This window comes from Anas platyrhynchos, chromosome 1 (assembly GCF_047663525.1).
Source record: "Anas platyrhynchos isolate ZD024472 breed Pekin duck chromosome 1, IASCAAS_PekinDuck_T2T, whole genome shotgun sequence".
Classification (NCBI taxonomy): Eukaryota; Metazoa; Chordata; class Aves; order Anseriformes; family Anatidae; genus Anas; species Anas platyrhynchos.
In genome coordinates, this window is record NC_092587.1 from 59,639,715 (window position 1) to 59,666,324 (window position 26,610).

The 26,610-nt window shown below is 38.5% G+C and overlaps 1 protein-coding gene across 4 annotated transcripts in view; it reads left to right on the forward strand.

Moving 5' to 3' along the window:
* KIAA1549 (KIAA1549 ortholog) overlaps window positions 1-26,610 on the forward strand; it is a 138,033-nt gene that overhangs the window by 81,931 nt on the left and 29,492 nt on the right. For all 4 annotated transcript variants that reach the window (XM_072038779.1, XM_072038783.1, XM_072038775.1 and 1 more), the window contains exons 7-10: window positions 952-1,011; window positions 3,692-3,837; window positions 11,593-11,770; window positions 13,086-13,270. In XM_072038779.1, the coding sequence (XP_071894880.1) occupies window positions 952-1,011; window positions 3,692-3,837; window positions 11,593-11,770; window positions 13,086-13,270 (569 nt within the window). The remainder of the gene's footprint in view (window positions 1-951; window positions 1,012-3,691; window positions 3,838-11,592; window positions 11,771-13,085; window positions 13,271-26,610) is intronic.

Below are 26,610 nucleotides of genomic sequence, written 5' to 3' on the forward strand. Positions count from 1 at the left end.
ACTGCTTTGTTCTAAATTGGTTTAGCATGTACCAGGTCATTCTTTCTATCCATGAAACAGTTTAAAAATTAACCTTTGTGTATGCTTAGCAAACTGCATCTGGATTAAATATTTTGAGAAAGTTATGACCCTTCCTCTTTTGTATTGCCATAGTAAAGCTTAAGACTTCCCTTGAGGAAACTGTTGGCCCAGCCCCCATCTTCACTTGTTTCCCAACATGTCTTTACTGCTCTCCAGTGGAAACCTTGGGAAAAATCTTATTTCTATTGAAATCAGTGGAAATGGACTTAATTCACTTTACTAGGGCAAGGATTTCACTCTGGAGCATGGCTTTGTACAGGAAGCTTGGGGCCATCAGGCCAAACACATAATCCATTAGATTTGTCCACAGCAATGCTTCTATGTGTGTTTCTTTGTGATTTTTGTAAAATAATTTACCAGGGTGATATATTTTAAATATTTCCATCTGCACGAGTCTGGAACACAAATCAGATCTATTCAGTTTTATTCTTTCCATTTAATATTTCCATGTAGTTTCTGCCTCATAGGAAGTCATGTTTTCGTTCTCAGACACTCATGGATTGCTTCATTGCCCTTTGAGCAGAAGTCTTATCCTGCATTTAGCTCGGTAAGAAACACAATTCACAGTGAGCTTTACTTTTAAGTTTCTAGGAGCAATGACCTCAGTACAGCAGCTTGAAATCTTTCAGGTAATAAATCTGACTGCTTCAGTTAGCTTCTTTTTGTTCAGAGATGAACTGGGGGAGTGTATGTTCACAGCACTTGCCTTACCACTGCGTCTGCACGGCCTCAGGAGTTGTAATACATCTGTGTAAATAAGATGCTTACTGACAGTGTAAAGTATGAAGTGGTTTCTCTTTTTGTGCGTGTGTATGTTATCGAGAGTACTGTTCTAACGGATGTTTTTCCTCCATTCTGTTTTTCCCTCAGCCTTTCATTATCCTAAGCTTAATGTGTCCCAGTTAATGAAATCTTCCTGGGTGAGAACAGGTACGTACAGTGTATGTCAGTAAGTGTGCAGTTATTTTTGTTAACAGGGTAACTAGCCTGGATAAATATCAATACCCTGGGGGTGCTGCATGTTTGTAGGGTGGTAATGTGCCTAAGCTGAATAAATTCTAAAACCGAAGGCTTGGTGACCTGGGGCATCTGGGAAATGTAATTTCTGGGTCTAGAATGAACTATTGCAATTTTTTGATAATGTACATTAAAATTTTTGTCTATAAGGCAGTTCATTCTTAGCAAGACAACGTATGCTGTCAGGCATAGAGTATCTACCCTGCATGCTTTCAATATTCTACATTGATTTTAATTTTTTTGTTGTTTTAGGTGAAAATAAGAACTTTCTTTCTGTGTAGCACTTTGTACCAAAACATGACAGGAATAAAACAAAATAAAAATAGATATGTTCTGAGTATGGGAAATGGCTTCATCAAATTTTATTGATCTCTTCCAATTAATTCACAGTAGATCCCTCCCACCCAAGTCTGTTGGATGTTTTATTCTGCAATGAGCAGATATGGTTGAGTTGTCACTTTTAGATGCTCAAATGCTATTGAGTTTGCTTGCAAGCACAGTAGATCCTACCTGTTTCTTCAACACATAAAGGCTGAATGGTAACCAGGCTATGCCTAACAACCTTGCTGTTGCAGTGCTGATGCCTCACTGGATACACTTTTGTCGTCCCACAGCCTTTCCATCCATAGTTTACCAGTAGTATAGACATACTTCCTGTTTTTTTTCAGGTATCCCTGTCTCTTCTCATTAGTTACCAGTGTACTTCTAAGCAGGAAACCAAATTGCAGCTTAACCTCTGAAGCCCACATAGTTTGTCTGACTGAAGAATTTCAAATTGTGTTCAGTAACAGGAGAGAATCTACCTGTGTGTATTGCACAGCCAACGTCATCCTCTCTTAGGTGTTTGTTGGCGTTTTTTTAGTCAGCTTGGTCAAGATACCCTCACCCTCTCCTGCTTTATCTGTTTTTATCTGTTTTTGTTGGAAGTTTCCTTGGATCCTGGAGTAAAAAAAAGGTTCTTCCAGCTCCGAAATAACGTATGCACATCCTCCACACACTTTTTTTTTGTCCCTAAAATTCTTGGCTATGAGGTTTAACGCCAATTGCAGCACCTTTGATACAAAGGATTTTTTGTAATCCCAGTTCTTGCAGGCATCCTGGGAAAAGCTGACACTTCGGCTGTGTCAGTGTCATTTAAGTATGTATATTATGTTTTCAGGGCAAAATCATTCTATATTAATGGCTTTTTTCATTATTTGATAGCTGTTTCTAGACAGATGGTATGACTCAAGACAAAGGAGAATGATAGAATTTCTGCACGCTAAAGATGAGGGTTTTTTAATACTCAATTACCAAGATATATGTGCATGGGTATTCTAAAGTATCCCAGTAGTCATAAAACATTGGGAGATGCAGTGTTCTCTGTAGCTGTCCTCTTGGTTGTAGAATACAGTTCATGCTATTAAGAAGAACTAACTGATACTCAGATTCGATACACAGGCAAGAACGGTCTTCTTGCCATATATAACATCCCTAAGTCACTGTTTATTTTGCTTTTGTTTTGAGATGCTTCATTAGTGATTGAATTTAGCAGACATGCTGTTGATCTCTGAGAAAAATCATGAAAATATTTCCTTTTTTTCTGACATATACAGTGAAAAATTTTTAATGGAAAATGTGGTTTTTATATTTTGTTTAATAATTTAAACAAAATTGTATTTAATTGATTTTATCTAATCAAATTGCTTTTTTTAAGCACCACACTTAAGTAAGCAAACATAAAAAAACTTTACTAAAAATTGACCTTTTAAAAATAAACCATTTTAGTGGAAGGCCTCAGGAATGAAAACTGTGTTATTTTGCTAATGTCGGTGGCGAGTCAGTTTACTATCCTTTAAGGTTTTTTAATTGTATTGTTCAGATGACTGTCACTCCATTAACTCCATTTTACTTTTTCTGGATGCCATCTTGTTGGCAAAGGTCCACAGTTTTTTGGTGTTTCCTACGTGTTGTTCCTCAGGTATTCATCTCAGCATCAGCTGCCTTAGTGACCTGGAGTACCTGGGGTTAGGGAGTGAAGTTGGTGGGGCTACTAACCATTTTTTTTGTGTGCGCTTTAATTGGCATACTTGGTAATCTTGATTTTATCTAGGGAAGATGTGCTTGGAATACACAGGTTCATTCACGTGCTCTTAGTTTTTAACCTTGATTCTGAACCCTTGCCCTGTCCATCTCCAACTGTGTCTCACTTTCAAACACAAAATTTTGATTGAAAGTAGTTGCTGCAAGCAATTTAGCTGAATTTTCTCTTTTGGTTGTTTTTGAATAATTCATTGGATGTTCATATGTTTGCTTTTTCATAATCTAAATTCAACATTATGTGTCTGACTAGACTGTCTGAAATTCCATGAAGTGCCCTCTGTCCTTTTTTAAAAAAAAATATTTATTTTAATCTTTCCTGATATAAAGCCTTCCTTTCTAATGTGTAACCACTGGCTTAACTTCCCAGTATTCCCCCAAGAATACTGCTGCTCTTGAATTGTCCATGAGATGTCACAGAGTGACTCAACGCGTGTAACTGAAGTTGCAGAAAAGACGCTGAAAACTTTTACTAATTCATTTGTGTTCTTGGGTTACTTTTTCTGCAATGTAGTTCTCTTGGGTGTCGTCGACCAGCGAATTCAGGAGGAAGTGTTTCAGGCTGAGATGGAGCGGAAGCTAGCTCACCTGTTAAACGAGGCTTTGGCCAGAGGGCGGATATGGAGACGAGCCAGTTTTGCAGGCAGCAACATTGTTCAGGTATTAAGAGTTCAAAGTCAGAGAAGAAATAAAGGGGAATAAATTATTCAATAAGTTAATAATACCTAGATTTTGAGTTGAGAAAAGATAACTCAAAAGCATGTATCACATTTGACTAGTTTAGCTAGTTGATGATGCTTGTGTTTTGTACTTGAAATGTGGTTCTTCTGGCTAACTGGTTGTGTTTTAAACTAAAAATAACAAATGCAAACAGCTGAGCGTTTTAAGTGGCTATTAAAAAAAAAAAAAAAAGATGACTTTTAAAAAACCACACTGCAAATGATTTTATCAACATCCTATTCAAAAAAACGGCTATCTTGTCTGACTTGTATGAAATGCCTAGCAAAAGGAGATAGAATGGTCATCTGAACTGAAGAGGTGCTTTGCTGGAACAGCTGCTTCACAGCTCTCTATGGTGTTTTGGTGACAGTGTAGAAATATGAAATAGAATCAGATGCTGCTTGATGCAGCAGTTGAGTGGTGTATTCTGATTCTTAACTCCCTGTTTATCATAGGTCACTCCTGTGATCAGGAGTGGCTTTTAAGTAAGATAGATAAATTACATCAAATTTTGTACGTATGACAGCTTCTGAAGACCTGTGCTTCATTATAGTTTTGTCTCAGGTGGAATTATTGACATAATGTCCATGAAGGCTTGGATATTTAATTTTAATTTATAAATCCTCACATGTTCTTCTAGTCGTTTCAGCAAGCTGAAAACCATTTTTAAAGAAAAATGTTCTTAAAAATTCCTTTTTCTAGCTAAGTCAATAGCAGTTCGTTTATCTCACAAATGGCCCTTCTCATAGTTCAGACCTATTATATTTACTTAACTTAACCTTCCAGTTTTTGCTAGCACTTAAATTTCCAGATATTGGGATTTTCTTACTTCTGTTTTTCTGTCTTGGAAACATCTGCTTCAGTAATTGATTTTACTTTTATTTTTGTTTCATGCAGCTTTGAATTGCTGTAAATAGATGTCTTTTATTCCCAACACCTCTTATTGCACTTTGTTCTTTATGCCTCAGTCCTCCCTTTGCGTATAAAATAAACACATAATCCTTATGTTGCTAGCAAAGATACCACAGCCTATAAAATGTGTACATGTAGATTACGGTTTTACTATTTTAGACAATAAAGCTCAAAGTCATTTGTGTTTTTTCCTGCACGAAATTCCAAGCAGGTCCTTTCTAGCTAAAGAATACTATTTTGGAAAATAACAGTGTTTTTCTAATAACTTTGTATTGCTTACTGGGATATAAGATAACACTGCATCTCATGTCCCAACCAGCACTGCTGTTCATTTATGTTACTTAATTAGTGTGAAGAGTCTGCAAATTGCTGTCATTGGCAGTGGAGGATTCTCTTAGTTACGTTCAGCACACCCTACCGTCCCACACAACACAAGGTTGTTCCAGGTGCTCACAGCCAGTACTGTTTGATACAGTTAGCACTGTAATACGGAAGGTGTGGAAGAGAAGAAGGCTGAAGGAGAGTGGATGATACACTTGCAGTGTGTGATCCTCGCTGCTAAGTATCTGTGATCAGTGAGGTGTTTTCCTGTGTGGATCTTGGTAGGTACTGTCTGGTACCACAGCTGCTTGTTTGCATGTGTTCACAGAATATTCAGGTGTGTAAGTAAGATACCCGTAGAGGCTATAGGTTTATGGTATCTCAAATTGCCTTTATTAAATGTAAATTACATTAATTATCTAATGCTTAACACTTCCTTGGAGTTGATTACTTATATTTTGTCTCTGAGGCCAACTTCCTAACTCTCCAAAAATGACCAAACTTTTTCTGTGTCATCTGGTTTTGACTTAGTCATTTGCTGGTGCCCTAAGGAGACATACAGGGAAGAATCCCATTCAGACACAACCAGCCTTAGAAATTTGTTCATAAGAGATTGGCCACATGCGTTTAGGTGAGTCTTTGTGCCTTGTGGCTGGATATTCCAGAGCACCTACTTTTACCTGTGTGCAATAAGTGAAAATAAAAATGTTTTTAGCATTTTTGTTCTCTGCAATATTTCCTTATATTAGTGAAGCTGACTTCTCACAAGTTCATCAGTTATGTCTGAGTATTCAGTAAACCTTCTGTGGTTTCTAACCATGTTCCAACCTGGGTACTCTGCAGAGAGAAGCTCAAATACTTCAGCGATGACTGCAGCAGAGAACATGCATGCTGAAATGGCATTTCTGTAGAAAACAGAACAGGTTGGCTAAGGTTTGGCTTGCATAATGTGGATAGATCATTAAGGAATAGTTCTGCCTTAATATTAAATTCTTTACGAAGTAATGATCTTTTCACCAGGATTGTTACTTTTTGTATTCAAAGGCCCAACCAAACAAGTTGCTAACTATTTCTGTATGCTAAGGCTGGCTGGAGCAACCAAGTTTTATGTGTGCTGCAGTGCTGTAAACTTGGCCTGTAATTGCTGCAGCACTAGAGGTAGGAATCGAGTCTGAACCCAGGGAAGACTTCCATGCTTACAGCAGGTTTCATAGTCACTGTCCTGACCACATCAATATTCCTGTGATGCGATGATAGTTATGCAGAGCTGCTCTCATGTTGACCTTTCCAGGCCCAGTGTAATAGGCATGTCAGCATCACACCTGGTGAAAAGATAAGTGCAGCTGGAGTGAGGCACCTGCTGGTGGTCTCCTGAGTGAAGGGGAATTGCTTTCAAGGGTGCTTCCCTGTCAGTCGAGGGTCTGGTCCATAGTCACTCGCAATAAACCTTTTAGTTTTGCTGCTGCTCATTCTATTACTCATAGCCAAGTTTTTAAGCTGTGTGTGAAGTGTGTTGTGTATACGCATCTGTTTGAGTCTTCAGGGCAGCTATTTATGTTCCTTGTGTTTTTGTATTCAGATTTTCCCATTTCAGTTTCTTGCTCACCAAACAGTGACTACTGTATTAGTAGGCCCCAAGGAAGTGAAAATAAGAACAGAAGCTGCCAGTAACACCGAAGTGTTGGTTACTTCTATTAGCAAGACGTGCATATATCCACAAAAGACTAGGCACGCATTTCACTTGTGTTGAGCCCCTGTAGATCTGAGTTTTTCCTGAGGTGAAAGATATTTGTAGTGTATTGAAATGTGACATTTCTAAGCTCCATGGAAAATCAAGATCGTGGGTCAAAAGGTAAAGCAATTATTTGCAAATGTTGCTGCAGGCATATAAGTTTCCTTTCATATACTAAGAAAATAGAATTGATACTTTGTGAGATTTAGATTTCATTTCTAAAGGTGTTAGGATCTAAGAATGTTAAAAATTACACTTTAAATCTAGACACTTTGAATAAGAGCTTTGGTCTACATAGGGTGCTCAGATAGCATGTTTTACCTTCCTCTGTGCTATTAACAGGTGGCACTCCAGGCTAAAAAATGCCTATAACCATCTCTAACAAAAACCTTTGAAGCCTCATGGTTGACTGTTTTACGTGAGATAGTTCCATTGACTTTTTATAACATTCATATTATTGTTTTACAGAGCATGTCATATGTATTTTTGACATGTATCTGCTGTTTCTACACATGCTTAATGCTGTTTGCTTTGTACCCACACAGACTAAGCCACATGATACATTTTGTGAATAGTTCATCATAATTTCTCATTAAATTCCTGTGGAAATAGTGGGTTTAATAGTAGTTTAAAAATATGCTAGAAGCTAATACAAAAATAATTTTCCTTCATTTCAGTGTGCCTGTTCTATTGAACCTAAAAGAAATCAAAAAGGTGATCCTACTAAGTGACAAAAAGAATGATGTTCTAATTTAAAGAAAAGAGCAGGTTAGATGACACCGCAGTCATAACGTGCATGAGAGAATAGTATCTGTGAGGGGAGGCAATGACTGAATTGAGTTGTTCATTAAAGCAGGGGTTCATTCCCTTGCTTTTCTGCTAACAGCATATATCTCTCCCAAGTGCATAATCTGGGTGAAGGCCAAGTCTCCCTGTGAGACTATAGGTACAGAGCTTATGGGAACTGCTGCCCGACCTCGTTTGAAACGAATCCATGGGCCAGCAAAGCCTCCACAGAAGGTGTCAGAGGAGCAGTCCTTAGGCCTGCAGTCCGCGTCCCGGTCCCCTCAGCTCTCTCACCGGTCTCCTTGGCACGGTGTGACCAGGGTCTGAGGGTCCGCTGGCAGAATCAGGCCCATGTGGCAAACTGGGTGAGGGCTTGATGTGGTGGCAACAATCAATGTTTCCTGCCACTGCTGGTTTGTGCAAGGGCTTTCTCTGACCCAGGGCCACCTGCATGTGATGCTTGCTTCACATATTTTATGTTGCCTCATCTCCTGAACCCTTCAGGCCACAGTACAGCTTGACTTAAGTGCCTGTATGCTAAAATACTGTTTTCTTAATAAAGTAGAAAGCAGAATCTTGTTTGATTATATTTTTTCCTAAGGGATAAGGGTAGTGAAAAATGGAAAATCATCCTAGTGCATATGTTTTGGAGTTTTTGAGGGTGTGTTTGCTTATTCCTCAATAACACTTCTCCCTTCAAACCCCTGAATAAGGTCACCCAGGGACTCCTTCCCTGTAAATGGGTTTATGGCTGGGAGATCTCAGGCTGACTGATGCTCTGCACATGCCTCGTGAGTTTGTCCAACACCTGGATTTCCCCTGCTTTTATTTATGAACAAGACCTGGTTGCCAAGGCAACTCTCTTCACTGACCTATGATAGTCTCTTGAAGACACTTTTAAAATTAAATTTACTGACACCTGAACACAGTTAAGTCTTTCCTCTCTGGAGGTTAAACACGTATTTAGTATCAAGAAAGATGAAATCATTTCTGTACACAGAAGTTGAATGAATTAGTCTTTTTTTTTCTTTTTTAATTTTCTGCCTTCTCAGTATTGAAATTCTTGCATCTCATCTCTCCTTATGTCTTTCCTCACTGCCAAAGTATAAATGTAAAATGCTTCCTTCCTTGCACATGGGCTGCATTTCTACATGCCTGGAAAATACCACTTCTGTCTCTGCTTTCATTCTTAGCACTCTCAAGGAGAGAGAGACCACTATTAAATATGGGACAAAAGCAATCTGAAGCTGCACAGAGAATACAATTTGGAGGAAAATGGCACAAAACTTATTATACAGAAACTGTAAAAAATGGGTGCAGTGACTGTGTATCTTGATTTTTAAAATTGATTTAAAAATATTTCAGACCTAGTGTGACTGTGTTGCAGCAAATTTAGGTCTGTTAAAAAAATACAAAAAAACACACAGAGGGTTAGTGAATCAACAGGACAGATCTGAAATCTAAAGAGCTGATACTGTTGCAATTCCTGAGTTTGCATGCAAGTTGAGCTGTCTCGTAGCCACCTCAACAATAGCCTGTTCAGCCATCAGCTCTCTGAGAACAGAACTCTGTAGCCATCTCCACGTGGATTTGAAATTCAGTCTGCACCTTTCTGTACTATGAAGTGAGCACTCATAAAGAACTGCATAATCAGAACGAATTCTTTCAGAGAAAGCATATCTGAAAAAAGTGAGTTTTGTTCATTTGCACCAGCCTGCACTTCCCTCTGTTGAATTTCTTGTTCATTGCCATGTTCTCTGTACTGTGCCAAAATACCCCCAGATGCTTCTCCTTACCATCCTGTTGGATTCCTCTCACCCTTCCCTACTCCTCAATATGGAGAGGAGTATTAAAAGTGTTTTATTTTGGTTGTGGCAACTTGCACAATGGGATCTGTCTTCCTCCCCCTCTGTTCTTTCTAAAGGCAACTGTGGAGGAGTTCCTTTCTGAACTCATTCAGCCAGAGTTTCTGACTGTTACTCTACGTGTTTAACACACGTACACTAAGTGTAGTACTTCTTGAATACCCCACAACACCATAAAATCTATGATAATTCAATTTAAGAATCTTCTAGATTTCTCTGATTCTGTAGGTTTGCAAGTGTCACAAAGAAGCTTCCTAAAATTAAAATGAGAACCCATTGACTTTAATCACAAGCAGCCTTTCAATTCCCTTCCTCTCTGTGTGAGATATGTGCTAGTTAGGAAGTGCTCATCCATGCTGAAAGCAGATACTGCTTAATACTCCCTACTGTTCTGTGCATTAAGGCCAGGCTGTGGTGAAGGCAGCCCAAATGAAGTAAAGATACGAAGCTGTGGGCATTTGTTAACTCATGATGTATCTGGGGTCTGTGAAACCATATTTGACCTTACAGCTGCTGAATATGTGCACTAAGAAACCATATTTATTGATACCCTTGTGTTACCTTCAATCAGGGATTGGTAGAAGTGTGAATAGCATTCAGGATGAGGAAACGGTATTGGTTAATGGGTTAGCAGGTCTTGCTATGTCTCATAAAATTGCTCATTTCTCTGCTCTATTTTTGTGTATTCTGTAACTTACGCCAAATGTGAGTAACGCTGAACATTGTTCTTTGATTTCCGTTGATTTGGCTTAAAAAACTTGTATGACAGTTATGCTTTCTTGCTTTGGTTTTTGTTTTGTTTTTATTGTACTTAATATTGCCATTCCCGGGAGATGCTTTTTTAAGACATGTTGAGCTGATGTCCCCCAAAGACAACAATATCGTTCCTATTGAAGTAAAATATTGCACTGCTTCGCTTCAACGTGATTATTTTGTTAGAAACAAGGAAAGAAAAAAAAAAAAAAAGCTTTTCTTTTGTAAGTCTTAGACATGCAAAAATTTATTAATTTGCTTTATTTTAAGCCTATAAGCAGTTGTTTGACATTCTAATTTATTAACTATGTACTTCACAGTGAAAGGAGAGTTCTGGAGGAAACTAAATATATTGCTCCATTGTGGCATTTCCTCCCAGATCTCTTCAAACTCTGTTTTGCGTGGTGGAATACCTCCTGCTCTTTGTTTGGAGTATTTCTAGGTTGAAAACACCATTAAACTTAAATGGTAAATCAGAAGAGAATTATTATATATGAGTTTAATTTTATAGGAGTTTAAAATTGTTATGTGAGTCTCATCTGCAATGTAGATGTTCAACAGTTAGATAGTATCTACAGGGCTTCTTCATAGCACACATTCTTTTGATTATTAACATCTTTAGAAGACTGCTTCCCACAGCATCAAATAAATTCCTTCCTGAAGAAAGGTGAATACCAGGGGGAGCTGTTTGGAGTTTGAAGGTAACTGTGCAGGTGCTTTCATTTAGGAAGAGCAAACAGTTCTTTTTGAAGCTAACAGAATATTTGCCTGTGTAAGTGCTTAACATTCAGAAAAACTGAACCAAAAAAAGTGTGTGTTATGAATAAAAAGAAATGTGAAGTCAAAGTATTCAGAGAAGGAAAAGTGCAATTAAATGAATCTCTCCAGCAGCTCCTACAACCCAACAAGCTACAAAGGTAATAAGGCTTATAGGGCAGGATGGTATTGGCATATTTAGAATGAAAGCAGTTCTGTTCAGTACTGGATCTCTGTGTTGTCATGAAACAAATACAAATAAATAAATAAACAACCTTCAGGATTGCTATAAAAATGTATTATGTGAGGGATCACTTCCCTGGAAATTTCCATTCATAGAATATCCCAGATTGGGACATATACATGTATATTCCAGATATATCCCAGATGAGGACAGATAGAGATTCCATCTTGGCAAAGTTGTTCCAAATGTTTCTTTTTAGAGAAGTGTCCTTAAGGCCTATACCCTGTGAAGGGAAGGGGAAGACAGGGAAAGACTAAAAGGCCAAATGTACAGGAACCCCGAATAAATACAATGTAAAATGTAAAAGCATTCCAATTTCTTTTCAGATTGTGAATGTGTCACGGTTAGATGGTGTTGATAACCCTGTGGAGCTGATCTACTTTGTGGAGGATCAAGATGGAGCGAGATTCAGTGCTCTGAAGTGCTCTGACCTGATGAACAGGGTTGATATCCAGCGGGCTGCAATCATTCTTGGATACCGCATTGAAGGCGCCGTTGCACAGCGTAAGCCCTGTCAAATCTGTACTGATGCCAGCAGAGAGAAAAGGGAAGGGTGATAATAGCTTTGGAGATTGTGGCACTGCACAATGCCCACAATTGTGGTAGTTTGCTCTTGGGATATGTTTCTAAATTTCATCCCTCATTAAAACAGCTCTTAAAAGATTGATCAGTAGCTCGTATATTTCTTAATTTCTGTCAATGGTTTGCAATATTGGTTGGACAAAGACGCAAAAAGTTGCAATAGTAAATTCCTTTTATAGAAACGTAAGTGTTGAGCACACTTCATGGACTGTTTATAGCTTATTCTGCATACAGAAACTTAATATCTCTGGCACATCATTAAATGGTTGTTTCAACAGATGCAGATTTTTTTTCTTTCTTATTGGGAAGAAACTAAACAAATTTTTTTATATAAGACAATGGTAATTTTATGCAAGAAATCGTAATGACATAAATGAGCTGTTAGAAGTATAAAGTGTAAGAATTAAAATATGTTCCTTTACTGTTGAGATTCATCATCAGAATGGCTATTAATAAAAATGACACACAAAAATAAATTGAATAGAAATACTGTTTTTTGACTTGAAAGCATTGTTTTAAGAAAATGTGTCAATTTGACTAGAAATATATTACTGCTGGGGGTTTTAGTCCCACATATAGCCACTATGCAAAATGGAGGAATTGGAAGTTCTGTCAGTTTTTCCAAATCACTTTTTCCATGCATGACTTGTTTGTTTACACTTTTCAGTATGACTTCTTTTTTTTCCTCTTTGGGAGTAAAAGATCTCTCACACTGACAGTGAAATAGAGAAAGGGGAAAAAAAGATAACAAAAATGTGGGGCTGTACACAACAGGTGGGGGGTTGTTACTGATTTCAAATTCACTGTGATTATTGGTGGAGAGGGTAACAATATCTATAACAAAAGAGAAGAGGTAGCTGATGATACTACCTGAAGCAGAATACAGACAATAAAGTAAAAAATGTTCTCACCTTAGTGGTGAGTCATTTTTCTGGACCCATTTCACTATGTCAGGTCAGTTTGGGATTACAAAGTGATGTGATAGAAGAGTATTTTCATTAGTAATTTAAGCATGGGTCCTCAGAAGGTAGACCGGAACAACTGATCTCCTTCCCATGCTTCCTGAGCATGACATATGATAACTTCTAAGTGTATGACGTTTCCTGTGATGTGCGGCTGGTTTCTGATAAATTCCTGAACTCGTATTTACAAGAATATAAAAATACATAACCTTGAAGTGTCCTCAGTTAAAAATATATAACCACATAAACCTGCTGTCTTCCTTTTAACTTTACAGCTGTAGAAAAGCTGAAGGAGTCCTCCTCAGAGTCACAGAATAGCAACCTATGGATTATTGTTGGAGTGGCAGTCCCAGTTGCTGTGGTGCTCCTGATCGTTATTATTTTATACTGGAAACTTTGTCGAACAGACAAGTTGGAGTTTCAGCCAGACACGATAAGCAACATTCAGCAGCGACAGAAGGTAAAAGGGGAAGCTGTGCTGGGAGGAGGTTGAGTATTCCGACCATAAATGAATGTGGCAGTCTAGGGAACGCCTAGTATCCTTAAATAGCATGTGGAAACATAGCTTCAGAGCCTTCTTGTTAAAAAGCAAAGAAAAAAGTTAAACGATAGTTAAAGTCAAGAATCCCATGGTGTTTTATCTGTTCTCCTAGTTATATGATACTGTGTTAGATAGATACATTCTTCTGAAATAGGGGCAGTGTGGCTGAAAGGAATCCTTTATCACTTCATTCAAGGCTTCAGCTAGAACCGAGTAAGAGGAAATGTATTGAGTGTTGAAGCAGTGACCCTGTTTTCTGCACAGGGCTGAATTTTTATTTGGCGAGCTTCCGCTAAAGTAATTTGACAACTGTACCACACCATCCATTACACCTCACACTGGAACTAGCATTTGCTAGTTTCCATCTTTGGGATGGGCTTTTTGCCCATCTTTGCTGCTCCCCATTCTTCTGGAGCTGCACTCTGAGAGCCCGTTGCAGGACTAGAACTGCAGTTACAGGATCTGAATGAGACTTCACGGGTGGGCATGCTGGCTGATGTGATGGAGGGCTGGGTTAGGATGGCGATAAATTCCATAGTCTGTCGTTTTAGTGCTCAAGACCGTAAATGATCCATGATTTTCACAAAATGAAAAGGAGTGGAAAAATGACTTAAAGGGTTACAAATCCTACTTTTTAACAACTGAAGAGAACATGTCTGTTAGAAATGCTTATTAGTGAGGATACTATCAGAGGCACTAATAAAGGCAAAGTAATCTGCCTGTGCTAATTCTGTGGTACTGTAGTCATGTTTCTGTACCTGTCACCTCATGTTCAGTCATACAGTTTTCTCTGTAGCAAGTCTTGTCTGTACACCATGCTCCCTTTTGAGATAATTAATGATGTGAAAGATGAGAGAAGCAGAAAGCGGTTGCACTTCCAAAGCAGTCACAACAAATCAATAGCAACTTCCACTTGTCTTGGCAGTGCAGAGTGAGTGTAAGAATCAAGGTCAGCAACAAGTTGTACCCTTTGATGAACTTCATCTTCTGCTATGGTTTCACCTGTGCTGTAGTAATACATAACACAAACCTTGATTGAAGAAGTTCTGTAGTAGTTTAAGCTAATTTGAGAAGGGTCATACAAAAAAGGCAGGAGGGGATCATTATCCTTCTTACACTATTTCATGACACAAATTTTCAGTCCCTCTCTGCTGTCTCAAGCATTTTGTAAAAAAGTGGTTGTGTTGGCTGTGAGGCCAGAAACATCTTTTCATCCCATTGTTTTGGAAAGTTGCTCAGTTGTTTGCCTCTGCTGCTTCCACAATGTTCTTCATTTTAATCATTCATGAGTCAGAAGCCTTGGATTTGTTTATATGCAAGTCCTAGTTCACCTAGGGAGCCACTTTCCCTTCTCTAGGGAAGTCACTTCAAGCAAACTAGAAAGATCCAGTAAGGACATCTAGTCCAGTCCTTCGTGTGCCAGTGGATGGCTCATGTTTAAATACTAAATGAGGTAAAGCAATAAAAAGCATCTTAAATTTTTATCAGCTAGTGCATTAAAAATCTGGCAGAATCTACTTCAAAAAATAAAAAATAAATAAAAATTCCTCCTTTGCTTGGGACCCAGAATGAAAGAATTAATCTGTGTTCCATGATAGCAGGCTGTTGTTGGGCTCTCTTCATGTCTTCAAACAGTGGGTTGGAATTCCAGGGCAGAATAGGGCTTATTAAGCAAGCACTGAAGGACCCCTGGACAGTCACGACAGCATACAAATGATGATGTGCATTTGGTCTGGTTCGGGTCTTTTAAATTGTTTGTGGTTTTCATTCTTTTTATTACAGTAAATGCAAAGTAATGATGAAGAGAGTCAAATCATGTGGTCTGGGATTTAAGATTTTAGATAAAACCAATTTAAAAATAAATTGCACCCCACCTGCACCCCCTCATTACCCTCACAATTATTTGAACTTGCCTTTGGCACCAGAGGAAAGTGAAGGTCTTCACTACCTGTGTAAATAGGAGGATATTTTGGTTAGAGATCTGTTTGGTTGTTGTTGTTTTTTGTTTTTTTTTTCTTGAAATCAAATATTTTATTGAAAAAGCCACAAATAATATGCATTTATAGTGATATTTTTCCTCATTTCCATTAAGCTTAAGGAAAAAAAAGGAAATACAGAAATGGAATGTGTAAATCTTAAAGTATTTCACTAACAGGCATGATATGCATACTGGAAATAGAAGCCAATTTTGTCAACATGTAATAAGTCTGCAATGTGTTTTGCACTTGAAAATGTGTTGTGTATTTCTTTTAACATTAATAGTACTGGTTGAAAATAAGAAACAGGGACACTCTTCCTGTTCAAATGAAATAGAGGTTACAGGCTTGGTCCTTGAAACATCAACAGTGAGAAGTTAGGTAAATGTATAGTAATGTTCATTTTTCTGCAAATGGCATCAGTAAGGCTTAAAGTTTACAGGAGCTTTTTACTCTCAGTTTGGGGTGTCTCTTAGAAATTTGAATTTTTCTCTTAAGATGGTTTAAAGACACTGTATTATAGATTCTGTAGCCCAGTGTGCCATTGATCTTTTCTTTCTTTCTTCCTTTTATTTAATCACTTAATTCTGGTTTTAAACACCTGCTTTCATCCTGAAATATTTTGATTTGCACACAGGCCTTATAATCATTTGAATTTTAATCTTCTATTTGTTAAGGCTTACTTTCACGGAATTATCTTTTATTTATTTTTTCCCTTGGTTTGGTAGGATATTTGTGTTCCTACGACCACCATTAAGAGCAAGTGATAAATTGCATACCCTCATAATCTATCTTCCAAAGAAGCAGACAAGTACAATTATCTGTTAAGACCCTAAATGCCTTTTGGGCTTGCCCCTGAGAGTATGGCTACCTGGGTACAGCACCGCGGTGGAAAGATCACAAGATATCTTGGCTGTGCAGGCACTCCATCATGCCAGCACTGCCAGCCTGCTTTGGTCTTTGTCCAGAGCTTGGTGTTTCTGCAGCATACATGCTTCTTGGGAGTATTTGGGCCACAGCCCCCCACTTGTGACTGTAGATAATAGCGAGTTTTCTATGTCACCAGGCATAGCTGTGTTGAAAAATATTTAGGTCCTACGGTGACAAACCCATAGAATTACCCAAGGCTGCATCTGTAGTTGTGTCATAGCAGCCTTGAAGCTGAGCTTGAGTCTGGTTTTGCTGCTTGCCCCCACCCTCAAGGCCAGGTCACTCAAAGATACCACAAGGCAACAACTTGGGCATGGCAGGCTGTATTCAGCAAAGGCCTGTTCTGCAGAGCAGATGTACCACGCCATGCTACCAGTTTCTGTTATTTCTATCTGGCCTTCTAGTTTCATCACTGAATCCCAGTCCTGCAGATAGGATGTCAAAAGGGTCCTTACAAGGTTATCTCTGCGAAGGACAGGGAGACAGCCTGAGCTCAAACAAGGTTGTAGTGTTTTGCTGACACTGAGAATGCAAGGTGCAATAACTATAAGAGATGTTTTTCTTCCAGATGGTCTCAGAAGCTTGCAATTTAGGTGAGTTGAAACATAGAAAGGAAAACTTTTGTGGAAACTGATGCTAGCAAAATAAGGTTCAAAAATATTGTAATAAACTCTAGTAGATTTTCTAGTCCATCTGTCTGCCTCAAAGCAGGATCAACAGTAACTGATAAATACTAGGTGGCATTTTTTGTCTGGAGACTAAATGGGAAAAGGTGCTTAAATCAGAGTTTTCTGGGACCCTTTTTAAACTAGAAGTTACGGAAGCAGGTCAGAGCAGTGAATTTCTATGCAAGATTCATTGGTCTGTGCAAGGGTAATTCTTTTCAAGAGATGGAGCTGAGATATTTAAAGGGCACATCAAGTATTCATGACTTGTTCGGGAAGCTGTAGCATCCTACAAAAAATTCACCTTGATGAGATCTGGGTTGTTGCACTGGATAAAGATGTCTTTGCTTTTTGGAATAAAAAGCTGCATAAGTAGCATTCTTAAGTTACAGGATTTTCTCTTGCCTTTGCCTATATCCAACACAACATCGTTATAGCATGAACCTTTTTATTGCAAAGAAGCTGTGCTGTGTCTTTGTGGGAAATTGAATTTTTGCAGTGGTTTGTTTTGATTCTTTGTGAGAAAATGGAGAAACGTCTTTAATGTCCAAACCATCATTCTGCTCAATACTGGACTACAGCCATTTTTGTGCAAAAACACTGTCAACGCTTTTCCTCTTCTCTGAAGAAAAAAACACAACACACATTCTATATATTTGTAATGCAAACAGAGCTGGCAATAATATTTATTTCCCTGTGGACATCCACAATTAAAATGGGACCTGGCTCTCTAGGGATCTAACTTTCCCTGCTCTGTATTAGCTTTCAGAGAAGAAAGTCAAATCCCTCGCTAGGACTTTCCAGAAGTAGTTCAGCTCTTGACAGTTATTCAGGGAAAGTCTCCTGGCCCTGTTGACAGGGATCTTAACCCTATGGACAAGCTTACTGATCTTTAGAAGGTCCTGGATGTTCTCCTTCTAGTGAAAGGTATCTGTGCCCATGGCAGAGGGGACGGAACTGGATGGTCTTTAAGATCCCGTCCAGCACAAACTGGTCTGTGACTCTGTGAAATGATGGGCATGCTGAACTCATTGCCTGTGCAGTCCTGACTTTCACCAAGTGGCTTGCTCAGTTCCTAGTTTTTCTAAAACCCTGGAGGGAAAAAAGGCTGCTCCTCCAGCCGGGAGTTGCTCCTCTCTGGGGCTCTGTGTGCCACTGTGGTTCTTGAAGGCTGCACACACCTCCCCGGCACAGTGTCTCTTTATGTTGATGTGTGGGAGAAGTGGGGTGCATCGGCATCAGCGAAGCCTAGGACGAAGTATATGGTACCCCACCTTCTCCGTGAGTAGTAGCACAGACAGTGTGAGAGCTGGAGGGCTGCCAGTTTACATCGTGTGCCAGCAAACCTCAGCTGATGTGTGATCACCTGGGGACTGTTCCCAGCTCCTGCGTGTCTGCTGTAACCCGCAGGGCTTGTGGCAGTCACTCAGAGCACCCCATGCCGCTCACCGTTCCAGGTAATGAGTCGTGCATCCTGCAGCACATCAGGCAGGCTGGTATGGATTTTTATTTTTCCCCCAAGCAGGAACATCTGATACCCAAAGCTCATGTGTCAGGTGTATCTTTACACCTCTGAACAGAGAGTTTTGCTTATTATTGTCTATTCAGTAAACTACCTCTTGGATGTTCCAGGGATCAAAGAGGCCAGCCCTGCTGGAGGCTAAATACTAGGCTTCTGCTCCTGATACAAAGAGTTCTTGTGATGTTTTGACATCCTGTAATGCTTTTGTTCATCTGTATAATGTAGAGGCAATAGCTCTGCATTTCAGAATAATTCCAGTCAAAAGAGATTCATGTAAAGAAAGGCAGCTGACACCAATCTTATAAAAACTACTCGAAAACTGACATGAGTTTCTGCAAGAGATTTATGTCTGTGCCAACTGTTTGCATAACAAATACCTTTCATTTCTAATAGCAACCTTAACTATCAAAAATGTTGTCTTTCTGAAACTGGCATACAGGTTTTGCTGTGTTCAACTCGATAGCTGGATTCTAACAAGGAACACAGTATTCAACATCTTAATTACTTCTCAACAATGCAGTTCTCTGATGTCAGTCCTTTTGCAAGAGCTCTTTTGTGGAAACTCATCTTCTGTACTGAGGATTAGCTATTGCAGAGTTGTAGATATAAAATACCATGCTTGGATATCCTGCTTATACCAGCAGATTTAAAACAACAACAACAACAAAACCTAAAATGTCTCTATCTGCATTTTTTTTTATAAACATTTGAGCAGCCATACAAAGGTTTGATTGAAAGGCCCTTCTGCCAAAAGCCAAGAGTCTATAGAAGGGGATAAGGACAGGGAAGGGACATATGATAATTTTCTTTGCGTAACTTTTCAGCTTCCAATTATGAGACTCAGGGACTTTTCACCCTAGAATTGGTGATACTTAGCAGCCCTCAGTGGATTTGTCCTCTGTGAGCTTTTCCAGTCCTTCTAAACAAATCTGAGCTGCTGACAGGTGCTTATCCAGCATGTTATGTGAAAGAATCATGTTGTCATCTTTTGTGTTGCTGTTCTCCTGCTACCTCCATGTTTTCTATGATGCTCCCGGTCCTTATATTGGAGGGGCTGGTGAACAGCTGGTTTCTGGACACCAGTTCAGTGCCAATCTTGACTTTTCAGATCTCTGTCATTTCCCATCTCCATTGTCTTTTTCCTAGACTGAGGAGTGCCTGTTGTCTTCACCTTTTTTTTTTTTTTTTTTGAACCATTTTTCTGAACTAGCCTTTGAAAAGGCTACATTTTCTAATTCTTTTCAATATTTTTTTTTGAGTGGGGGAAACTAGAACCGCATATGATTTTCAAAACATAGGTGACACATGGATTTATAGAGTAATATTTATATAGTGGCTATTTTTGAAAAGGACTTAAAAAAATCCATTTTTAAAACACAGATTAACTTTATTGTATTCTAGTCATAATAGACCACTAAGATTAGATTACTACTGGGGAACTAGATTTGTCTTTCATACTGTAAGATGATAGTTTACCATAGAATTTAGCTATTTTGAGAACAAGGATATGCACCAATATCAAATTATTGTTATTAGTGGTTTTAATGTCACTACTCACTTGTTGCAGAACAGCAAGAAATTGCGCTAAATGGCTTGCAATTCACATTGTGATTGTAGCAAAATGACAGTGTGAATGGAAGGCTTTTATAGCCAGAGCTGACAGGCTAGGTGATTTGTTTGTATACTTTATCTCCTCAAATTACAGGTGCCTGCATGAAATGGCAACATCGTTTGAAAGGATCTCTGGGCGAGAAACAGATTTACCTTAGTTTTACGATAGTCATGGATAATGGGGCACAACAAGGAAGAAGGGAAAAGAAACTGTAGCTTCATTCTAGCAAGCAGATTATTTCTACAGTGTATATTAATGTGCTTTCATTCTGTCTGCATTAAGCGCTCTTTAGATTTATAAATGCGTCTTGAGTTATAAGACCACGGGATTATCTTTGCTCACTGTGCCTAACAAAATGCCAGCACAAACACTGAAATTGCTAATCTATGTTCTGTCTTAAAGTTTGTCAGCAATTTTCTCACTATTTGAGAAAGTGTTTCTGGACTGTCTTGTGTATGTACCCTGTCCAGACAGTGAGAGACACATTATGAACGTATTTTCTTGCCTCACAAATTGGGAATTTTTTTTTTAATTTGTAATTTTTTGACATGCTCTGCTACCTGTTAGAGATTGCAGTTGATACCAGACTTGCTTATGTGGCCTTTGAGAAGTAATTTTTTGACATATCATATGGAAATGAAACTGTTGGAACTGAGACTCAGCAGTCACCTCTATTTTATAAAGTTGATGATCATTTTCTGACTTATTCCTGACACTTTCATCTAACTAGTGTGCAAAGGAACCTCACCAAAGCCTGCTTCGTACTATCCACCCTGCAGCATTTCTGTGTTAGGAGGAAAGCTAAAACTATGTACGATTCAGACACAAAACTCTGCGTATTACAGCAGTTACCTTAGCAGCCTATGGGCATAGATGCACTCGGAATTAGGGGCTCTCAGCAACATGCTTTCTCTCGTGTTTTGTGAAATTCACTGAGCTGTCATGGGAGTATTAATGTGGCAGCAGGAAATGCACGAAGGAGAAGAATGGGGATGATGAAAACCCATGAAAAGCATCTGTCTTTAAAATAAAATATTTCAGAACAGGTGTCTTAAGAATTCAAGGCTTTTAAGAATTTTTGGAAATCTGGAGTTTTCTTTATTCATTTGTTTCTAATCCTGTGCCAGGGGCAGAATTCCTGAGGTAGTGCTTTTCATGGCATTCCTTCTTATATCTGTGATGTGGTGGTGGGCAGGAAATCATGGTTTTGACTTCTCAGAGAAGGAAAGGGGGACCAGATGATGTACACTATCTTTTTCTGATTTTCTGTGCCAGCATCATCTATACTGTGCACCCTTTTTCTCAGGCTTGATGGTAGAAACCCCTGCAACTATAAGCATGTTTCTTCTCCACAAGGACACATTTGCTCAACTGCTTGAGCTATTCCCAGTAATGGTGACAGCTGACAGAAGTGCTGCTGTGATGACAAATGTGAAATACAATTTATACGATGACGTACTGCTCCAGCATGAGAAAATTTTGTGTGTTTTGCACATACAAGCCCTTCTTTGGCTCTCAGATCTCAAAACCCTACTTTTTTGAGACAAGGCTTGCTGTAGGAATGCAGGCTCTAACAGAGTCATAAGAGTAGCAAGAGAGTATCCCATATAAGAGATTATATATTGAACTGCCAGTATACAAACCCTTCTTATACGGAGATCAATGGTTATCACGTGAAGGTATTTAAATCTATTTAGAAACCTTTTTAACTAGTTTTAAAACAAAAGTCATAAACCAACCAGGAGCAATGAGCGATCTCTAAACATTTCCCAGTGATGCTTAATATTTTTTAAAGGCCAAGAAAGAATTTGTGCTTATGGCACAAGTTAGTTTCATCATGTATTTTATATTTTATAGGTAAATTGTGTGAACAGCACAAAAAGACCTTGAAATACAAATGGGTTTTCTCTCAGTATTTTCAGGGAGGCAATAAAGAAAGAACTCTTCTGTATGATCTTCTAATGTGTTTTATTGATCAATGAGTTACTGTGCCTTGATTCAGATGTCCATTATTGTTGTTGAATTGCATATATAATTTGTATTCATACTTTCCAGACAATACATGGCTGTGATGCAAAATGATTTTATGTTGAAGGGGAGCAATATAAGCAAAAGATGGAGCATATATACGTATGTGCATAGCGAATGGGAATGATATGAAAAGAATGAGCTGAATAGGAAGATGAGACTGAATGAGAAAGGTGAACAGACTTCAGTATTTCTAAGTTCTTGTTTATTGGTAAATTGATAGATATTTTAAGTATCTGAAGGAATAGTTACTGCAGACAGTATGGATGAATGATCGCTGTTGGAGGAAATAGTAGTCCATATCTTGGATAGAGTAGTAGAAGCAGAGTAAAAAAAAAAAAAAAAAGTTAAGAAGACTCTAGCAAGCAATGCAAATAATTATAATTACTGGTGTATCATGAGAGTAATGCAATTACTACAGTGAATTCACACTACCCTATGGTATAGTGCCCTGGGAATACAGAGAAGCATTTGGTGCTGTTCATCTTTGATTGTAGAAGGAAGTTTGCGATGTTTAATAGCTTTAAACAACACTAGATCAGACTGCTTATTTACATCTTCAACCCATATTAGTGTTAAGAATACCGATTCCCTCTTCCTTGCTGCATTTAAATAGATTTGAAAACATTTTTTTCTGTAGTTTCTTTATCCTGTCATTTTTGTAACATTTCATGTGCTTGTATTTTACTAAGGCTATATAAGTCATCAGGACTTCTTTACAGGGATTCCAGTCCTGTTCAGATATTATGTGCCAACACTCAAATTCTATTTTTGAAATCATGCTTAGCATCTTTGTTTCCTTAGAAATGTATTTTAATAGCCTCTGCTCAGTGTTTCTATCTCTACAAGGAACAAGGTAATCTTGTAGGAGAAAATCAATAGAAAATTGTCTTGGTGTATTATTCTTCATTTTATGTCCAAATTCAAATGCTGCTACTACTCCAAACAAACGTTTAAAAAATAAATAAATAAAAAATAAAGCACATGGCTTTAATTAGAGGAACTACAAGAAGAAAAGTGAGTAAAGAGTATTTCTTCTCTACTGCTTTCTGCTGAAATTATTCACTGACCTGTATGTGTAGTCTTTGCTTTCTTGATAAAACAGATTGTTGACATTCGTGGTGTGTATCTGCCTCTAGGAAAGCAGTATCTTGGCAGCAATATCTTTCTGTATTTTGAACAGTACTGAAACTATTAGCAGTTTTCAAGCAGTAAGCCTTGACGAAGGTGCACAGACTTTGTAGGCTTCTGTAGAAATCATTTGATTGTTCTGTGAATTGAGCTCCAATTTTTTCTTTCATTTGGTATCTAGCAATACAATTAAAACACCGTCTTGACTTGAAAATTTGAAATCATCTTCCCCTTGGATTTCAGCAGGCACTGCATTTTTATTGTTATACAAAGCCTTAATAATGCATTAGCGCAGACAAGTTCGTTTTAGTGGTAACCTTCAGAGTTGTTTATTTTCCCCTTTCACAAATGTATAAAAATACAGCAAATGAAAGCCTTCTCTAACAACTTACATTTAAAGCAAGAGATCTCTGCTAGTACTGGTAACATGCAGTCTTAAGCACTTGAGTAAGTAAAGGCACTTGAGACTGATAAAAAGAGGTTCAGTTTCAGCACCTGTGCAGATAGCGGTGCTGGCACAAGTGTGGACTCTCTTGAAAAGAGATTGTATTCCTTCTGTGGTGGCGATTAATTTATGTGTAGTAGATGACTGATCCATAAATGGTATTCTCACTACCTGTGCTAAGATGAGCAGAGGTCCAGCCTGTAACACTCTACAACTGGCTATAAAGAAAAGGAAGAAAAACACGGCAGGTGGCATGCCATGGTTAGGAAAATGTTGGAAACATTTTCAGCCTGGAACAGCACTGTTCATTCATTCCACTGAGACCCGGTGATCTGACTGTCTAGTCATGTAGAAAGCAGAGTTGTCACGCTTGTCACTGAAAATATAGTTTTTGGTTAGTATCAGTTCTCAAGTTAGTCCTAATGTTGCCATGGCCTAATGTAGACCATGAAGTGTAGATTTTTTTGAAGATGAAGTGGGTTTCTGTTGGCATTGTTTCTGCATTAGTAATCATGTTGATATTTCTACTTCTCCAAGTGATAGGTGTTATTAAAAAAAACAAAACAAAACACTCCATATCTACTTGTGAAGCAAGTATAGTCATTTATATTGTCAGGTATCATGTATCATGTTTTATATACATGTTTTTTCACACTGTGTTTTTGTAACTCAAGTTTTTCATACATATGCACGTACACGTGTGCATACAGTCTTTCATGCTGTTCATATATTGGTTGGAGCTGGTAGTGCCAACTTCAGGCTTTTTTTGGTAGGATGTATCTACTAATATTATTTAGCTGTACAGGGCTTTACAAGACTTTGAATCATTCAGGCAGAAGCTTTGCATTCCAGTCTCAGTTTCATGATTTTTTTAAGAAGATGAGAGCTTGTTCTTTCAAAGAACAAGGTTAATAGAAAAAAAAATATGGAGAAAACACTATTAAAAACAGTTGTGGAGAAGCTTTAGCATATGTTCTCAGCCTTTGAGGGTGCAAGGTAGGAAAGGAATTAAGACCAGGGATTGTTTTGTGTGAAGGAGACGTTTTTGCTGATTCAATTTGTGGAGAATTGCCCATTTCTGACTAAGCTATAAACCTCTGTGAAAATGCATGTGATTGACAGAGACTTGTTAGTAGTTTACCAGGTAAATTCTCATACAATTCCACCTGCTCAGTGTATATAAGCTCTGGAGCTGTACCTTAAAAACTATAGGGTTTTTTCTGTGTTAGGTTGTTAGGAGGCAAGTTAAAGGAAGGGAGAGAGGGGCAAGAAGGTGGGATGGAGGGACTGATTCTGCCTGGCAAGGAAGGATAAAACCAGATGAGGATGAGTTAACTAGCTGCAGCCTTAGGAAGATAGAGCCACAGGTTCTGCAGTGTCTGGGGAGAGCTTTTCTTGAGGCTTTGGATAGAAGAGATGACACCTGACTCCTGCCAGTCCTCTGCCAACAAGTATCTATGAAATCCACTGGCAAAATCTCAGCCACTCTATTTGCAGATGTAATAGAAGAATTCATCCTTTCTGCATCCATCCTTCATTCACTACGTGTTTACCAACTTTTGCATAAAATGAAGTCGGTGTCCTGGTTCTACGAATAATGTTCTTACCTTCTGGCCAACTTGAAAGCCCAGCCTATGACAACAATCCAGCAGGGTGGGAGAGAGCAAGAGGGATCCTATGGAAGAAATAACTTTATATTTAACACAAGTCTCTACTGCAGTGTCTATGCATGAGAGGATACAGGTGCTGATTGTTCAGACGGTTTACCTGTCTTGAAGCATGAGTGCTTGCCTTTGCAATACTAACAGCATTTTAATACAACTTCTATGTGGTCTGTCTGCAGATAAGCATGTGTGCATACATATGCTGTGATGTACATACACATACCCATAAATATATCTGTTTCCATAGCTCTGCTTAGACAAAAGTTAGACTGCAACAAGGAATAGGAATATTCAGTCAAAGTTAAAAGGTTAAAAATGTCTATTTTTACACATTGCTTTACTCCCCAAGGGTTTAAAAACCCTACATTAGAGTTAAGTCTAAGGTATGTTGAAATGCATGCTTGAGAGGCAGTAATCTCAATAAAGCCATATTAATAATTCCAATATAACTGGAATGTTTGTCCTTTTAGTCATCCCTGCCCACCTCACCCATCACACTGTTACAAAAGGAGGGGTAACTTTGCAGGTCGGTTTGAGGGTGCTTAAGAAAGGGATTTTTGTGCAAGAATTGTGCCCAGAACATGCTGAAGTCTCATTGTCTGTGGATCTAAGGGGGCTTGGGGCGGGGGACAGGAATGTAGCAAAACACATGAAGTGGTAGTTGGTGATCAGTAGCAGGATTGTATAGGCGCAAGAGTGCACTATGAAAGGATTAGAAGAAGGAAAACTGTTGAAGTGGTTCAAAGGGAGCATGTCATACACAGGAATGTCTTCAAACATCATAAAGACATCAGAGGTGGAGACGGGGTAACTGAGGGGAAGGTCCAAGTTATCAAGGTGCTTCAAGGCAGCACCATAATTCTGACAGTGGAAATGAAAACGTCTACCTCAGAATTATTTTAAAAATGAGACATGGAGTTATGAGATCTCTTAAAAAAAAAAAAAAAAAAGGAAAATTTGAATTTGTTGATGACTTCTGGTATGAACTTGAAAACCTCAACCATTCAGATATTCGATTTAACAGGAGGGCTTTTATTGCCATCTACTGGTCTAAACAGGCAGTTTGCTCTTTTACTACAACTGTTCTAAGAGCCATTTGGAAAATGTTTGCTTACTGAAAAAATATTTTGGAGAGATTGTTTCAGTATATTCCTTAGGCAAGCTTATCTTTGGCATGGTATCAGACAAGTCGGTAGTTAGCTGTGTTGGCACGCCAAGCTTTATGAAAGGGGGTTCATTTAAACATCTGGAACCTGACGCACCCATAAACACACTCCAACACATGC